Consider the following 15,829-nt stretch of genomic DNA (forward strand, 5'->3'; position numbering starts at 1 on the left):
TCCCACAGGGGCACTTGAGCATGTAGATAACATGAGTAGTTGAGCAGGTTATTTTGCCTCTTATTTTAACCTGTTGTCCTGTAGTTGGATGATAAAATAAGTTACAATTTTCTGTGAAGTGACACTGGGCACAAGACCCACAGCATCTATTCCCACAGGTAAATCATCTAAAAAGGTATGCATTCTTTTTGGGAGGCAGGTCTGTAGGTCAGTGCCCGGCATCGCACCCATGACCTTGTGGTCCAAAGGCATGAGCTCTACAAACTGCTTCAGAGGGGCTTTTAAGGACCCAATTGTGTGATTGGACTGCACCATGTCCCCTGTGCATACCGGTAGGTAGCCTCGTAAACCGCCCTCTTCTGGAAACTATTTCATTTCCTCCTGGATTACGGAAGTTGGTAATTTACTAGGCTAGTGCATAGGGGGAGGGGCATATTAGATAAAGACGAATATTAGGCACTATCTCCATAGAATGCATTTATTTTGGGGGGAATATCTCAAATCATAATCTGTGGATTGAAATAATACTCAACAGCATGCAAAATAAGTACTTTAATCTGTTTAGCTATAATATGTACACAACATTTCAAAAGAAAACACAATTTTAACGTTACAAAACGAATCAAGACACAACAAGATTTCAGGTGATAATTATTTACACAGCAAATATAATATCTTTTATCGTGCCTTAAGATGAGAACATAATATCCAGTGTTTCAAGTGAATATTAGCCATATTGTTCACCCATTCATTGCTCAGGGCCAGGCACAGCACTTGCAGCTCTCATCATAGATGGTGCCAGAATCACAGTGCCTAATGTGGGTGACGCCACCTGCACACAGGTAGAAGCTGGACTTGTCATCTGGGTTAGGGTAGATGCCGTCTGGTTTGCCATTGCAGAAACCGGGTCCTGGGGCATGTGTGGTGGTGGTGGTGGTAGTTGTGGGTCTGGTTGTGCTAGCACCAGGTTTTGGTGTAGTGGTGGGGGGCAAGGGGGGCAGCTCTGAGCAGTGGAAAAAAGTATTGTTATTTATGTAATATTGAGTGAATAACAGAAATATTATACATTAGATATTGTCTTCTATGTTTTATTCATGAAATTCTTCGCCATTACCAATATCAAGGATTTTGTGGAGATGTGACAGTAGAGGGTGGTTGCCCTCTCCACAGAATCGTCCAGCAAAGTCGTCCAGATCTAGTGCCCACACAAATGCACCACCAAATTTATTCTCCTTCAGGTAGCGGACCTGTGGGGTGGAAGGACAAAGGGGTGAAAGAATGATTCACTGAACTATGCCATAAAGATTGCACCATGGATGTGTGTAATATATGGTGATAATATGTCTCCTACCTTGATATCATAGCTCTCCCTGGTATCAAAGCCAACCCATTCATTGTTCTTGGTGGCATATGGAACTTTCTGGTCTTCAATCCACTGCAGGGTGGTGCCTTTTAAAAAGCCACAGATCTAAACCACAAACGAAAAACTAAAGTTATAAGGGATACAGTATAGGCTATACCTGACAATCACGTAGTATACATTGTATGTCACTAGAAAAAGGAACGAAGAACGAAAAGAGTAATCTTATGGAATTAATCAGTGTCTTTCTATGTTCTTGTCTGTCAAATTAGCTGCTCACCCTCAGAATTATTTAATTACCGTTATCATTCTCCAGACCCACCTCATAGTAGGACCAGAAGCCAGCTTCCCGTGTGTATGGTCCAGCTGATGCTGGGCCGCTAGCCGGGGCTCCAACACCAGTGTTTGATGTTGTCAGACGGAAGGTGCGGCCGTAAGTGGCGAAACCCATCCTCAGCTTCTCTACTGGGGTGCCGTTGTCTCTCCAGTACTTCATGGCAAAGTCCTAAAATGGGAAAGGAGGTTGGATTTAAAACAACCGGTAAAGTGTATGCTGATGTGGTTACAGTACAGTATGTTTCCTTACAGTGTTGAAGTTGATGAGGTCACCCGTGTCATGGGAACCACGGTACAGTGGGCTATTGTGTCCAGTGAACGATTCCCAAGTCCCATGGAAGTCATAGGTCATCACATTGATGAAGTCCAATTCCCTGCAGGGGACACATGAGGAAATGATGGAAATGATCACTATGAAAAGCTTTGATATGCTATTAGCAGTCCCCTTCTTCTCTAATGAGGTACATCAGACTCACTTGGCAATCTCAGCGATTTCATATCCACCATCAATGGTTCCCTTTCCTGCAGACACAGCAGCGGTCACCATTAGCTGAGTGTTGCCAGTAGATTTGGCCTCAGCAGCATAGGCAACAACAAGTTCCTGCAAATGCCACAATGCATCCCAAAAAACTAAATTATACAAACTAAATTATGTAACTGAACCACAGCTGTGAACCTAAAGTGAAAATGGAACATAAAGACTGAGCTGAAGACCCACCCTGCAGAGCAGAGTGAACCTCTGCTTGTCCTCAGGTGGACTTCCACGAGCTCCAGGATACTCCCAGTCCAGATCCAGACCATCAAAGCCATGAGTCCTCAGGAATGTGATGGTCGACTGGATGAACTTTTGACGGTTGGCTGCACTGGACACCATGATGGAGAACCTGGGTGGTTGAGGTATCGCAATTATGGTCTAATGTTCCATCCTGTTCATGGCTTATAGCTATAGCAAAATAATCGAATAAATAAAAAATAGAATAGAATAAATCAGGGGTCTTCAACAGGGGGTCCGGGACCCCGAGGGGGTCCTCAGAGTTACTACAAGGGGGCCGCCAAATCTTTGTGTGATAGGATCGTGTTTTTTTACATTAACCACGTGAACCCTAGCATCCTTATTCTGAGTGGAACATCAGCCAATAATAGCTGATAGCTGATAGCCTGGCGCTTGTAAATCGGCTATTTTTGGCAAAGAGGTTTGTAGACGGAAAGAAGAGAAGACCAAAGTATTTCACGGTTCAAGTGGTTAAATGACTGAAAATACACATTACTCCAACATGATGACAGTGCTGTCTGTCTAAGAAATCTATTAACCTTTTATAATCTGCAACAATATGTAGTGGGGTCCCTGCTTCATCTCTCTCTCAGCTAAGGGGTCCTTGGCCTGAAAACGTTGAAGACCCCTTGAATAAATAATAATTCCAGAAAAAAGAAGAACCGTCATGATAACCTTTCAGCAGGTTGTGCATATACATGTTATTTAAAAGAATACTCACTGTCTTGAGCCGAAGGTCCAGCCACCAACAGCCAACAGAGTCCTCAGATGGGGATTCCTAAACCCGAGCAGGAGAGATTAGTTAGACTGATGTTATCTCTACATGATGGGGTATTGTCACATGTACATTCTGATGCCTTGAGTCTGTTATTTGCTTTCCGGTGCACAACACATTAGCGACAAAAGCTCCCTAGCCTTTTCTGAAAATGGAGAAATCTACTGTTTGTACTTTGAATACCGTATGTTACTTACTTTATCTTCAGTTCATTGAAGGACTTGTAGAGAACGTCATCATTCCATTCATAGGTGACAATTTCATTGGCATGGTTGATCATGGCAAATGCATAGATCAGGGTGGTACACAGGAAGGGGTCCACATCTTTTGGCATGTATTTTCCTTCATTAGGTCTGTACTGGGACCAGTTGGTGAAGTAGCATATCATCTGGTGGTTGGCAATTGCTGTAGTCGACAGTTTGAAGCAAAGAGAGCAGATTTAGGAAAAGTCATGTTGAGTGCTACATATCGTGAAACTGTATGCGTATTGTTTTGCACATATTTAGGCTACTTGCTGCTAGTGTCCAAATCAAGTCCCCAGACAAATTACTTATTGATCTGATTGAATTTGTACTTACCCAGATGGCATAACACCAGGCATAGGCCTATGGAAAGAGACAAATTACACACAATCTGTCATTTGGGAACATTGAGGAATCTGTCTGCTACATTATGTCAAAAAAGCCATGTATCATAGAGTTGTTGTGAATGTAACACCTTTAAAAATGTTCAGAAATATAACAACAAAACAGCCTGCCTACACGATGGCAGATGCATTTGTGTTACCTGCAATAATGGTGAGTCTGGTCATTTTGATATTAAATTTCACAACTTCATAATGTTACTGTAAGACAAAACATGAGTATCAGAAAATTCATTATTGTCAAGTTTGGGGAACATAACAGGTCAGACACTTAATGTTTTGCTTTGTAGACTCTTACTTTATTGGCTCACTGCATTAATAAAAAACAAATATATATAAAGCACTTAAAACAGAACAGAGCTCAACAATGCAATATGTAATTGTACACTATTTTCTCAGCGTACAGTATAATATACACAAATGGACAGCAAGACATAACACCTTCTGATATAGCCTACTGTATACTTTATATCAGTAATACAATAGTAAGTATTTCTCACAGATATAACTTACTTCAGTCTCAATTTAATTAGCATACAACTTCAACTTTCAGTCCTGAAAACCTGGTGAAAATGTTACATCAATTCTGTCGACCCTGATGAATTTTCCCCCAAGCTTACCTCAGAACCTTCATCAGATGAAATACCAGTGAATAGCAGTTACAGTATATTTAGCTTTTTATACTATTGATTCAGGACAAGTGAGGGAGGGATTGTAAAGTAATTAATTGATTAACTTGTGTGAGTGGGGTGTTATAAAAATGTGAACATGAGTTGATAAGATAATGTTAAGAGTGAAACTAAATTAGTCAATTATTTACTTGGTGTAAAAGACCATCTAGCACTCTCAGAGCTTTAGTGACTGGTAAATCAGTTGTTCTCTCTAACAAATTGATCAACATGAATAGATAACTATGACATCTTATGGATTATACCTTTGGACTATTACATTTACTTTTGGTTTTTACTTATGTTATTGGACTAATTGAGCACACTTGGCCTTTGCATACAAATATAAATCAAATACAATTCCAAGATGATTTAAAGTGAGTGCTAAGTGATAGTGACATGAATAGGCCAATATTAATAATATAAATCCAAATTGCTTTAGGGTCCTGTCAAATTAATCATATCCATGCTACTGCTTTTGCTCCAAGATTGATAATTGATTGATGTAACATGACCGACCTGACCATTGATCCTCAGATATTGTTTACATGGCATCATGTATACATACATAAATACTCTCTCTTATGAATCAAATCTGTTACCAAATCGACTTTCTTCAACCTCAAATACATAGCCAGATTCTGTCCGTCATTCTCTGACTCCGTTGGTTGAGACCCTCATCCATGCATTCATCACCTCCCACTCGGACGAGAGTAATAGTGTCCTGTTCGGGCTCCCCAACAAAGCTCTGCACAGACTGGAGTAGGCTATGCAGAACTCAGCTTCCAGAGTGCTCACCCATACCAAGCCTTGGCAGCCAGTACATCACTCCCAGCCTTGCACCTCCCCTGGCTTCTGGTTAAGTTATGCATCACCTACAGACCTCTTCCATGGTTATACCTCAGCACAGAATCTGCAGTCTTCTGACTTGAGGCTCCCCTCATCCCTCGTATCAATAAGCGGACATTCGACGACACAGCTTTCACTTCAGTGTGGTAGCCAGGGGTGGACTAGTTACAGTAGTTTTTGGGCTGGGCGGCGAGGAGAGGGCCAATCATTCAGTAGCACCAGCCCACGGAGCAGAGAGACATCACATGATTGACCCACTGGCTTCTCTATCATCTGTACCGCCCTGGTAGCCCAGTCACAGGTTACTGTGGCCCAGGAGTCCCACCCAAACATATAACATCCCACAGCCCACAACGCATCGCTGCCTCAACGTGTTGGCTTATAGATATTCTATGTTCGGTTCATGCTGGTTGTGGTGGGCCGGTCTGGGCCAACTCGGCCAAGATGCCAGGGCTGAGTTTATATCCCAGTCCAACCCCCTAAAAGGGTCCTCCTAAGGGGCAACCACTGGTAGCCCCTTAGGACCCTTTTATTATGTATTATTATTACCCTTATTATTACCCCTACTATTATTATTATTATTATTATACATTGCTGCCTGCCAATAGTCATCTACTTTTTAATCTGGTGTATCACACTGGTTCAAGAGTAGGATAATTTGGAGGTTAGCGGATGGTGCACTGAAACCTTAACTGCTCCCTGGGTGATGTTAGCTGTACACTGCTCCTAATAGTTAGAATGGGTTAAATGCAGAGGAAAAACTCCAGCTACATTATGTCCTTGGCCAATTAATTTTCCCTTCCATAACTCTGCTAACAATTCTGCCCATTGAAAGATTGAATTGGTGTCCTTTTGCTGGGTCATTAACAAATGTGCACAGTATTTTTTTAAATTGCTCAATATGACTGCTATCTCATGGTTACAAAGCATAGTTGTAAAGTAAAGTGATGAGCTAGACAGATAGAGGAAGAAGATGACTGGATATGCCACCGTGGGGCTCGTCTGAGGACGAATTAGTGAGTGATGTATGACTTACGTAGTAGATCATTTGTATACGTCAAAGTTTGTGTCAAAAATATGTTTCACACCTCCAGCAGTTAAAGAAATTAACTTCCAACTGTATGATAAATTATTTTATTGTTATGTAATTAAATACAAATTTCACAAAAAATGAAACCACATTTACAACACTTTGTCTACATAACCGAAATTAAGTTATTTTCCAAGAGACTTTTAGCAGCAAAAAACGACTCATCTGGGCTGGCTAATGCTCAGGGCCACACACAGCACTTGCAGCTGTCTTCAAAGACAGTGCCACCTCCACACGACTGAAGGTAGGTCCTGCCACCTGCACACACATAGTAGGTGTTCCTGTCCTCTGGGTTGGCATAGATTCCATCAGCTTTGTCTTTGCAAAATCCCTTCCCTGGGACAGGTGGTGTGGGCCTGCTGGTGGTCACAACAGGTTTGGTAGTGGTAGTGGCTGGCTTTTGGGTGGTAACACCAGGTTTTTTGGTTGTGGTTGGCGTAGGAGGCAGATCTGAGGGTTTGACAGGAGCAGAAAGTGCATGTTTTACTAAGATATTGAGTAAGGGAGAATTAACAAGCTATATTCCTCGTTCTGTGTAAAGTATAAGTAAAGTGAGATAACGTATAGCACCATATTCCTTGTGTTCTCTCATTGTGCAAGATTTAACTTAAGTGTTATGGGTTAACGCTTAATGTTATTATTATTAATATATTGTTTTTCATTGTTGCCATTCTATTTTATTTAAAAAAAATAGTTTTAATATTTTGGTTACATGTACAGTATGTTGCACAATCTGAAGGACAAGTCACAACAATATTTCGCAGCCTGTACCTATTTAAGTCAGTGACAAATAAAACATCTTGAATCTTGACAACTTAATCATCTTCCTTGTCACCTCTCATTGTGCAACACTTATGAGCACAGAAAGAAAGATGAGAAACAACTCTGCTTACCAGAATTAATAAGGCTGCGCAGATGGCCCAGCAGAGGGTGGTTTCCCTCACCACAGAAGTCTCCCTTAAAGTCATCGAGATCCAGGGCCCACACAAAGGCACCACCAAACTTGTTGTCCTTCATGTATTGAACCTGTAGATTGCAGGACAACAACATTAACGACCGAACTAGGTACAGTAGATTAAGACATCCTCTGTCGTAGTATCCTCTGACCTTTTCCATACAAGCAAAGTGTACACTGACTCATTACTCATATTACTTTAGTGTGAAGATATCCCACTACGGGAAGTAAGTAGCCTTGACGAGCCATGTGGCCCAACTCCTACTCCTGTAGAGTGAGGCGGCTTGATGTACGAGTACATCCATGAGGATAGTTTGTCCCCAAATAACCAGTAAGACTCCCTAAATCGGGAGATAAGCATACACAACCTTTAGTAGGCAATGGTAGCCAATCAGGAGGGAATATGGGAAATGGGACAGATCCATGTTGATGACATGACTTTAGAGATACTGTGTACCGCTTTGCGTGATTTTAGGGCAAAATCTGTAGGAGCAGTGTCCAAAAATGTGTTTTAGAAAATCGGCCAGATGGTGGCGCTAGATGGGACAGATGCATTTGGATGACATGACTGTAGAGATACTGTGTACCGCTTTGCACACAGGATCTTTGGCTTTGACGTGACGTGACGTGACGTGACGTGACGTGACGTGACGTGACGTGACGTGACGTGACAGACTGACAGCCGGTGGAGGTTTTGATAGTAACTGCGACCTGACAGTCGCAATAACTACATTAGATCCATTGACACAGGTGTTTTTTTCCATTTCCTGAAAAGTAACAGTGAGTGGACAAAATCCTCCATGTCCATATCCCCATATGAAAGTCCCCTACCCCACATTTCTCCATGGCTACTGTATCTTGTTTAAATGAGTTATTGCCATTGATCACTTACTTTGATTGCAAAGCTCTCCTTGCTATCAAAGCCAACCCACTCGTTGTTCTTGTGGGCATAGGGAACTTTCTGGTCGTCAATCCACCCCATGTTTGCGCCCTTCAAGAAGGTGCAGACCTGAAAGAGACAAAATAAAGGAATGTTTTAATTACCATTTTGAATTACCTGTGCCTGTGTGAACCACAAAAAAGGAAATAAAAAAAGGTAGGGATATACAAGTAGTATAACCGACATGTACTGTATGTAATCCATAACCATGTACAGTATATCAAAGGACCTAAAAAGAACAGTGTTGGATTCTAATCTTATTTTACTGTATGCAAATAGATCTGTGGCCTTTAATTCCCTTGTCAGACCAAGTAAATATATAGGTAGATCTACTAATCATAATTAGAATTCATTTTTTTACAGTTGTGTTAATGTAAACATCAGTGGTGGAATAGTACTGAAATGTTTTACTTAAGTAAAAGTATCAATACTGCAAAGTAGAAATACTCTGTTAGGGTGCCCTCACACCAAAATACCTATGAGAGTGGAATCCGCGTTCCGCCAATGCATTTCAATGATAAGGGAGTGTTTTTTGCAGAAATCTTCTGCTGGCATGAAACCGCTTCACTCTCATTGAAATGCATTGGCGGAACTTGGATTCCATTCTCATAGGTATTTTGGTGTGAGGGCACCCTTACAAGTAAAAGTCCAGAATTCAAAATTTACTTGAGTAAAAGTACAAAAGTATTGTTATCAAAATGGTACAAAAGTAAAGAGTACTCATTATGCAGAATGTCCCATTTTCACAAGTTTTCAAATGCATACAAATATTTGAAAATAGTAGATCCACAAGCTCACAAAATACGACACATTGTGAGCTTGTAGATCGTCTATTTTCAAATGTATATAGGGCAGTGGGTAATGTATATTTTGTAATAATTATCAAAATCTACAAAGTAACTAGTAAAAAGTTACTTTAAAATAATTGTAGTGGAGTAAAAGTACAATATTTGCCTCCGAGATGTAGTGGAGTAGAAGTAAAGTAAAGTAATCGGAAATTGGAGGTACTAAAATACCTCAAAATTGTACTCAAGTACAGTGCTTAAGTAAATGCACTTAACTTTACACCACTGTGAGACACTCACCTCATAGTAGGACCAGAAGCCTGCTTCCCGTGTGAATGGTCCAGCTGATGCAGCACCGCCAGCCGGAGCTCCAACACCAGTGTTTGATGATGTCAGACGGAAGGTGCGGCCGTAAGTGGCGAAACCCATCATCAGCTTCTCCACGGGGGTTCCCTGGTCTCTCCAGTATTTCATGGCATAATCCTGAGGATGAAGTTGTATATCGCTTAGCAATATACAGTACATTATGCGTATATCCCCGAGCTGTTGTCTGAACTGTGACTGTTCACTATTGACCTTGTATCAAAGTACTAAGGTTGCAGGATACAGATCATTAAAATTATAATGATAACATCTACTATGGTCATGTTTTGCCATCCTTACAGTGTTGAAGTAGATGAGATCACCCTTGTCCTGAGAGCCACGGTACAGTGGGCTGTTGTGTCCTGTCACTCGTTCCCAAGTTCCGTGGAAGTCATAGGTCATCACATTAATAAAGTCCAGAACCCTGGAGAAACATAATAAACAGGTATAAAAAGTAGATGATGACAGACTCTTTCATTTTCTTACAAAAAGTAAATTATTTGTTCAAATTACACAACAACCTACTTTGCAATCTCAGCGATCTCGTATCCAGCATCAATGGTTCCCTTTCCTGCAGACACAGCAGCAGTCAGCATGAGCTGGCTGTTTCCAGTCGATGCAGCCTCAGCCTCATAGGCGGCAACCAGCTCCTGTAAATTGAAACCACAACTGGTAAGGCAGTTTGTCAGATTTAAAAGAGTGAATTAATACTGTCATCCTTTGTGAGGAATTTGACAATAAGAGTCAGGCCTGCCTTATACAAACTAAATTATGTAACTGAACCACAGCTGTGAACCTAAAGTGAAAATTGAACATAAAGACTGAGCTGAAGACCCACCCTGCAGAGCAGAGTGAACCTCTGCTTGTCCACAGGTGGACTTCCACGGGAACCAGGATACTCCCAGTCCAGATCCAGACCATCAAAGCCATGAGTCCTCAGGAATCTGATGGACGACTGGATGAACTTCTGACGGTTGGCAGCATTGGACACCATGATGGAGAACCTATAAACAAAATGTGAATATGTTTTTCTTACTTCAGCTGAACAATAATTGGGGATGGATAAGCATCCCCAATGAAGCCGGTACTTTAACCACTTAAACCTGATTTATACTTTGTCATACGATGGTGTATCATGGCAAAAATAGCTAATCTACAAGCTCAAGGTATACAAAAGAGTATAAATTAAGTATGATAGGACTAGGTTACTTTTGAGGATTTTTGATCAACAAAATAGGGTCACCAGGATTAATGTGGTTGATATAAATACTTCATCGTCCTATTTCTTTTTTTGTATTTAAGTACAACATCTTACTGCTGTTCAAAACTTTTCTTTTTCAGGCATTGGTAACATAATTCTGTAAAGAATGAAGAGATTCTCACTGGGTTGAACCAAAGTTCCATCCACCCACGGCCAGCAGAGTCTTCAGCTCAGGGTTCCTGTGAAATAACAGACATGCTACTGTAGGTATTCATTACATCAGCAATAGCAATATACATACATTTTTAGTTTTTATGAGACAATTGTTTATAACTCTGCACTGAATTTCATATAAAAACGTGTTACTGTAGTGTACTGTACTTTGTATAAAATAGCACCCGCTTACGTTTTCTTCAAGCCATTGAAGGTCTTGTAGAGAACCTCATCGTTCCATTCATAGGTGACAAGTTCATTGTTAGGGTTGATGATGGAGAATGCATAAATCAAATGGGTGCACAGGAAGGGGTCCACATTTTGGGGCGTGTATTTCCCTTCCCCAGGTCTATACTGCGACCAGTTAGTGAAGTAGCACACCATTTGGGAGGCAGTGGCTGGAATTGGAAGAAAAACGGTTGTCATAAACAGTAAATGTTAACGGTAAAAGTGTGAGTGAAGTGTTATGCAACAGCAGAAGCAGATGTTATTTTATGACCTGTTACTATACTTACCCAGCTGGCACATGGCCAAGCACAAGCCTAAGGAGGGGGGGAAAAGGAAAATCAGAAACCAGTAGCTATGCATGTTAGATCCGGGCAGTCAATAGCATATGGTAAATTACAGTATTTATAATTCCTTGAGGCTATGATGATGTGTGACATCTGTGTAGCTGATGGTGAAATGTACCTGCTAGGACAGTAAGCTTGGTCATCTTGATCTGAGAGGTCACAACTTCACAAGTCTCTAAGATACCAGAGGAGATGTAAGATTTGTCAATATATAAGCTTTACAATTTACAATTTAGGCATTTAGCAGACGATCCTATCTGGAGCGACTTACAATAAAAACTTCAGAGAGACATTGTACGTATAGAGCCTCAGTAATTAGGATCACAGGTAAACCAAGAACATACTGTAGCATCAGTCTCTAAACAATATAGCCTACTAACCGGTATCAAAATATTAATCTGTACATTGAAACATAGAACCCACAGTAGCATCTGTCTACTGTAAATAACATAATAAAAATTGAACCTCTGCATAAGTCTGCATGATTGTCAAGACTAGGTCAAAAGCTACGGGCTAAGGTGGAGTCTGAAGAGGTGAGACGTCAGTTTACGTGAAATCTGCAGTTCTAACTGCAATGGGGAGTTTGATCCATTGAAGATGTTTGAATGGATTATGGCACAACATTCAAGTTCAATCCATAATAGCCAGGCTATACAGACATTAATCATGATAATTATTCTAATCATTATGCAAATATCTATCATAGGATTGTCAATAACAGAAAAAAATATATAATATAATATAATATAATATAATATAATATAATATAATATAATATAACAGCCAAGACAGCATAATTGCACAACACATCACATCAGTAACATACTAATACTAATGTATAGTGGCAATAACAACGCGTCAAGATGCGATAAATTGTGAGCTTGTAGATAGATATACAAGGTATACTGTAAAATAGGGATAAAGTGGTTTATTATAAGATTATAATGTATATCTGCAAAGTAACTAGTAACTAAAGTTTTCAAATAAACGTAGTGGAGTAAAAGTAATTATTTGGATCAGAGATTTAGTGGAGTAAAAGTATTGGAAATTGGAAATACTCAAGTAAAGTACAAATACCTCAAAATTGTACAGCAGGACTTAAGTAAATGTACTTACTTTACACCATTGGTTTTGTCTTACATGCGGCTCACACTAATGACCTTACATTCCAACAGTAACTACTGTATATATTAAAATGACCTTACATTCTAATTATTTTAATGACCTTACATTCTAATGACCTTATACATTCCCACAGTAGCTACTCTACTGTATATGCCACCTCTACTGATCTACTGATCCCAAATGACAAGTTCCAGTATTATTAAGTACAGTACTCAACTCTCTCTGCCAACTAAAGGAGCAGGAAAATACATTTAAGGCACCTTATTCTGGGAAGGTTTAAAGAAGAAAATAACCATCCATACCTGTAAGTTGACCTTACAACCTCTGAATGATGATGAGCACCGCAAAATGCCAGTGACATCCAGCTCCTTTTATAGGCAATGTCTCGAGATTTTACAACAACTAGAAACGGAAGTTGCCACATGCTGTCAAAGGAAAATGGGTGGTGGGGATTGGTCGTGACTCACAGAAAAGGATAAGATAGTGTGAAATCTGACCTAAAACTATATGGCTAATGATAAGGTACAGTATATGGCATAGCATAATGTTGCACATAGCATAATATATGCCTAGTACACAGACACAAACAATATGTGACCCAGTGGAGGTCAAGTAGTTTCACGAAAGTTTGACAAAATTACAATATTGGTGGTGTACACACACACACACATACACACACATACACGCGCGCGCGCGCGCGCACACACACACACACACACACACACACACACACACACACACACACACACACACACACACACACACACACACACACACACACACACACACACACACACTCAAACACACATGCATGCACACAAGCACACGCAACAAACAGTGGCATTTGTCACATTTGTCCTACACTACACAAGACATAATGTAATTTTGGGGTCGATAAACATTGGAAATCATTTTTTGCCAATCAGTATGGAATATCAAAAATGTATATCCTACAATATGAGACAGAGATAATTTTTGGACAAGAGTAGTGGCAAAAACTGTGTTTTGAAGAAAATCCTCTATAGGGAGAGGTAGGGTCTCAGGTGGTAAAAGGCTATCTCAGTAACATTGCAGATATGGTTTTTCAAATTGAGGTCAAGGATACCAGGGTGCTAGGGTGGAATAGTCTAGAGAATCCTGAGGAACTCCGGTCAACCATAAGTCCTTTTAGGCTCTATTAATTTAACGATCCAGCTGCAGCAGATGCCAAAAACCTCTGCCCACACCACCGGGCCCAAGTATCATGCCCAGTGCTGTGGGACGGGGCATCGCCACCCCACGGCGTAACCAACAGAAGCCACCACGCGTTAACATTCACGCTGAGGAAGGCTCCGGCCAAAACATCCACGGTGCTGCCGCTGGATCGTGAAATAAAGAGAGCCTAGAAGGACTTTTTAAGTGAGTGCTGGTGATTTCACTGAATTCTGTTCAGAGCCTGGCACCCGATTAAATGAAGTATTGCCTGTCCATAAGGACGAGTACTTGCATTCTCTTTTTCAAGTTGCTACTGGCAACATACACAAAAGGTTTGGTGCTGATGCTGCAGCGTTTTGGAGGTTAGCTCTGCAGACACACATGCACACACAGACGGGGCGAGAAGAAAAATAATCTCTGTCGACGGCCCTTTAGCCTGACAATGATAGACACTGTCCAAGCTTTGAGGCGTGTGTTATCTTTTAATCTTTTTGTCATTTTTATTTATACCTGCACCAAGATACGGTACATTCCTTCTACCTTTGTACATGGTTAATAAAGCTTCTGAAGTCTGTTTAGTGGCATCACATTCTTTATAAGTGACTAACTCTGTGATGGGTTCTATTTACTATAGCCTATTTGTATAACTATTGGGTTAAATCAGTCGTTCTTTTAACTAAAACTGATTTGAAATTAAAATAATAAAATGTGTAAAATCCTCTCATGAATCAGCCTATTTCATCAAAAAACTACTGTTAAACATTCAATATTTTTTCATTCAGCCTCAGAGAATCTGTAGATTGGAGTGGAATTGGAAATGCAGATTCAAACTCATCGCTAATCTCTGTCTATAGGTGATTTTCACTAACAAAATGAACTTCATCTTTACAGTAATACATTATTAATAATAATAATAATATACCAGATTTATATAGCACTTTTCTTGGTACTCAACATTGCTTTACATGGAATCAACTTCATTAAGAAAAAGCACAAATAATCTAAAGAGTCAAATCAATAACAATATCAAACATATAATTTTCCAAATGTCTGAGTGAGTGTCTGTCTGTCTGTCTGTCTGTCTGTCTGTCTGTCTGTCTGTCTGTCTGTCTGAAACAGCGTTTCTCCTCAGTGGCTGGAGCAATTGATCTGAAATCGCATCACCATTAGCATATGAACACACCTGACATAACTGTGAAGCCCGTTTGTCACTTTCACAAATCATATGCTGTATATTAGCATTTTTATGGTGTATCTACTATCTATTCTGCATCTAGCATGAGGCATATCTATTCTGCATCTAGATCTAGCATGAGGCAGCATGTTTAACCAGCTCTGTGTGTGTGTGTGTGTGTGTGTGTGTGTGTGTGTGTGTGTGTGTGTGTGTGTGTGTGTGTGTGTGTGTGTGTGTGTGTGTGTGTGTGTGTGTGTGTGTGTGTGTGTGTGTGTGTGTGTGTGTGCAGGCAGGCGGGTGTGTGTGCAGGCGGGCGGGGGGACAGTATCTCTGTAGCCATTAAACGAAACGGGTATTTCTTACATTGATGCTCCTACATATTATCATGCAAGCACCAGTTAAAGTTACTTTCCATCCCTCATATACTGTGTGCACAGTGCACATCCCATAACCCATACACTGCACATCATTTCGGAGCTCATATCTTTGAACGGGTAAGGGCTAGTAAAGCTAAAACAAGAGTTGAGTGTTTATCTGGGGAAAGCAATGAAGAGGTGGGTTTTGAGAGCGGTTTGGAAGCGTTTCTTTGGCCACCGGGATCTGAGCATCACCACCTGAGGGGATGGGAGGGGACATGAGGGTGGAGGAGTTCAGAGAGGTTGTTGAGTGCGTTCATTGTTATGTACTGTATATGTACAGACTTAATCTACTGAAAGAAAACACTGACATGTACAGGTTTTGTGATAAGATGTGTCCTTGAACTAAAATGCACCAAACATTGACTGTTAGTAACCATTCATCAACATGCTGATTT

General features: G+C 40.5%; 2 protein-coding genes across 2 annotated transcripts; both read right to left on the minus strand.

Moving 5' to 3' along the window:
• Positions 1-755: 755 nt before the first annotated feature.
• On the minus strand, positions 756-3,631 carry LOC308287507 (acidic mammalian chitinase-like; the record flags this gene model as incomplete). Its single annotated transcript, XM_080728703.1, has 9 exons — positions 756-1,003; positions 1,115-1,247; positions 1,352-1,468; positions 1,683-1,865; positions 1,947-2,070; positions 2,173-2,297; positions 2,415-2,580; positions 3,190-3,246; positions 3,441-3,631. The coding sequence occupies 9 exons, from the start codon at positions 3,629-3,631 to the stop codon at positions 756-758; spliced, it is 1,344 nt and encodes a 447-aa protein (XP_080584829.1).
• Positions 3,632-6,674: 3,043 nt separating this feature from the next.
• On the minus strand, positions 6,675-11,665 carry LOC308287505 (chitotriosidase-1-like; the record flags this gene model as incomplete). Its single annotated transcript, XM_080728701.1, has 11 exons — positions 6,675-6,943; positions 7,387-7,519; positions 8,341-8,457; positions 9,474-9,656; positions 9,837-9,960; positions 10,062-10,186; positions 10,375-10,540; positions 10,920-10,976; positions 11,144-11,348; positions 11,466-11,492; positions 11,641-11,665. 11 exons carry the CDS (start codon positions 11,663-11,665, stop codon positions 6,675-6,677), a joined length of 1,431 nt encoding a protein of 476 aa, XP_080584827.1.
• Positions 11,666-15,829: the final 4,164 nt, after the last annotated feature.

Source organism: Nannobrachium achirus (genome assembly GCF_963921795.1).
Source record: "Nannobrachium achirus genome assembly, chromosome: 6".
NCBI classification, from domain to species: Eukaryota; Metazoa; Chordata; class Actinopteri; order Myctophiformes; family Myctophidae; genus Nannobrachium; species Nannobrachium achirus.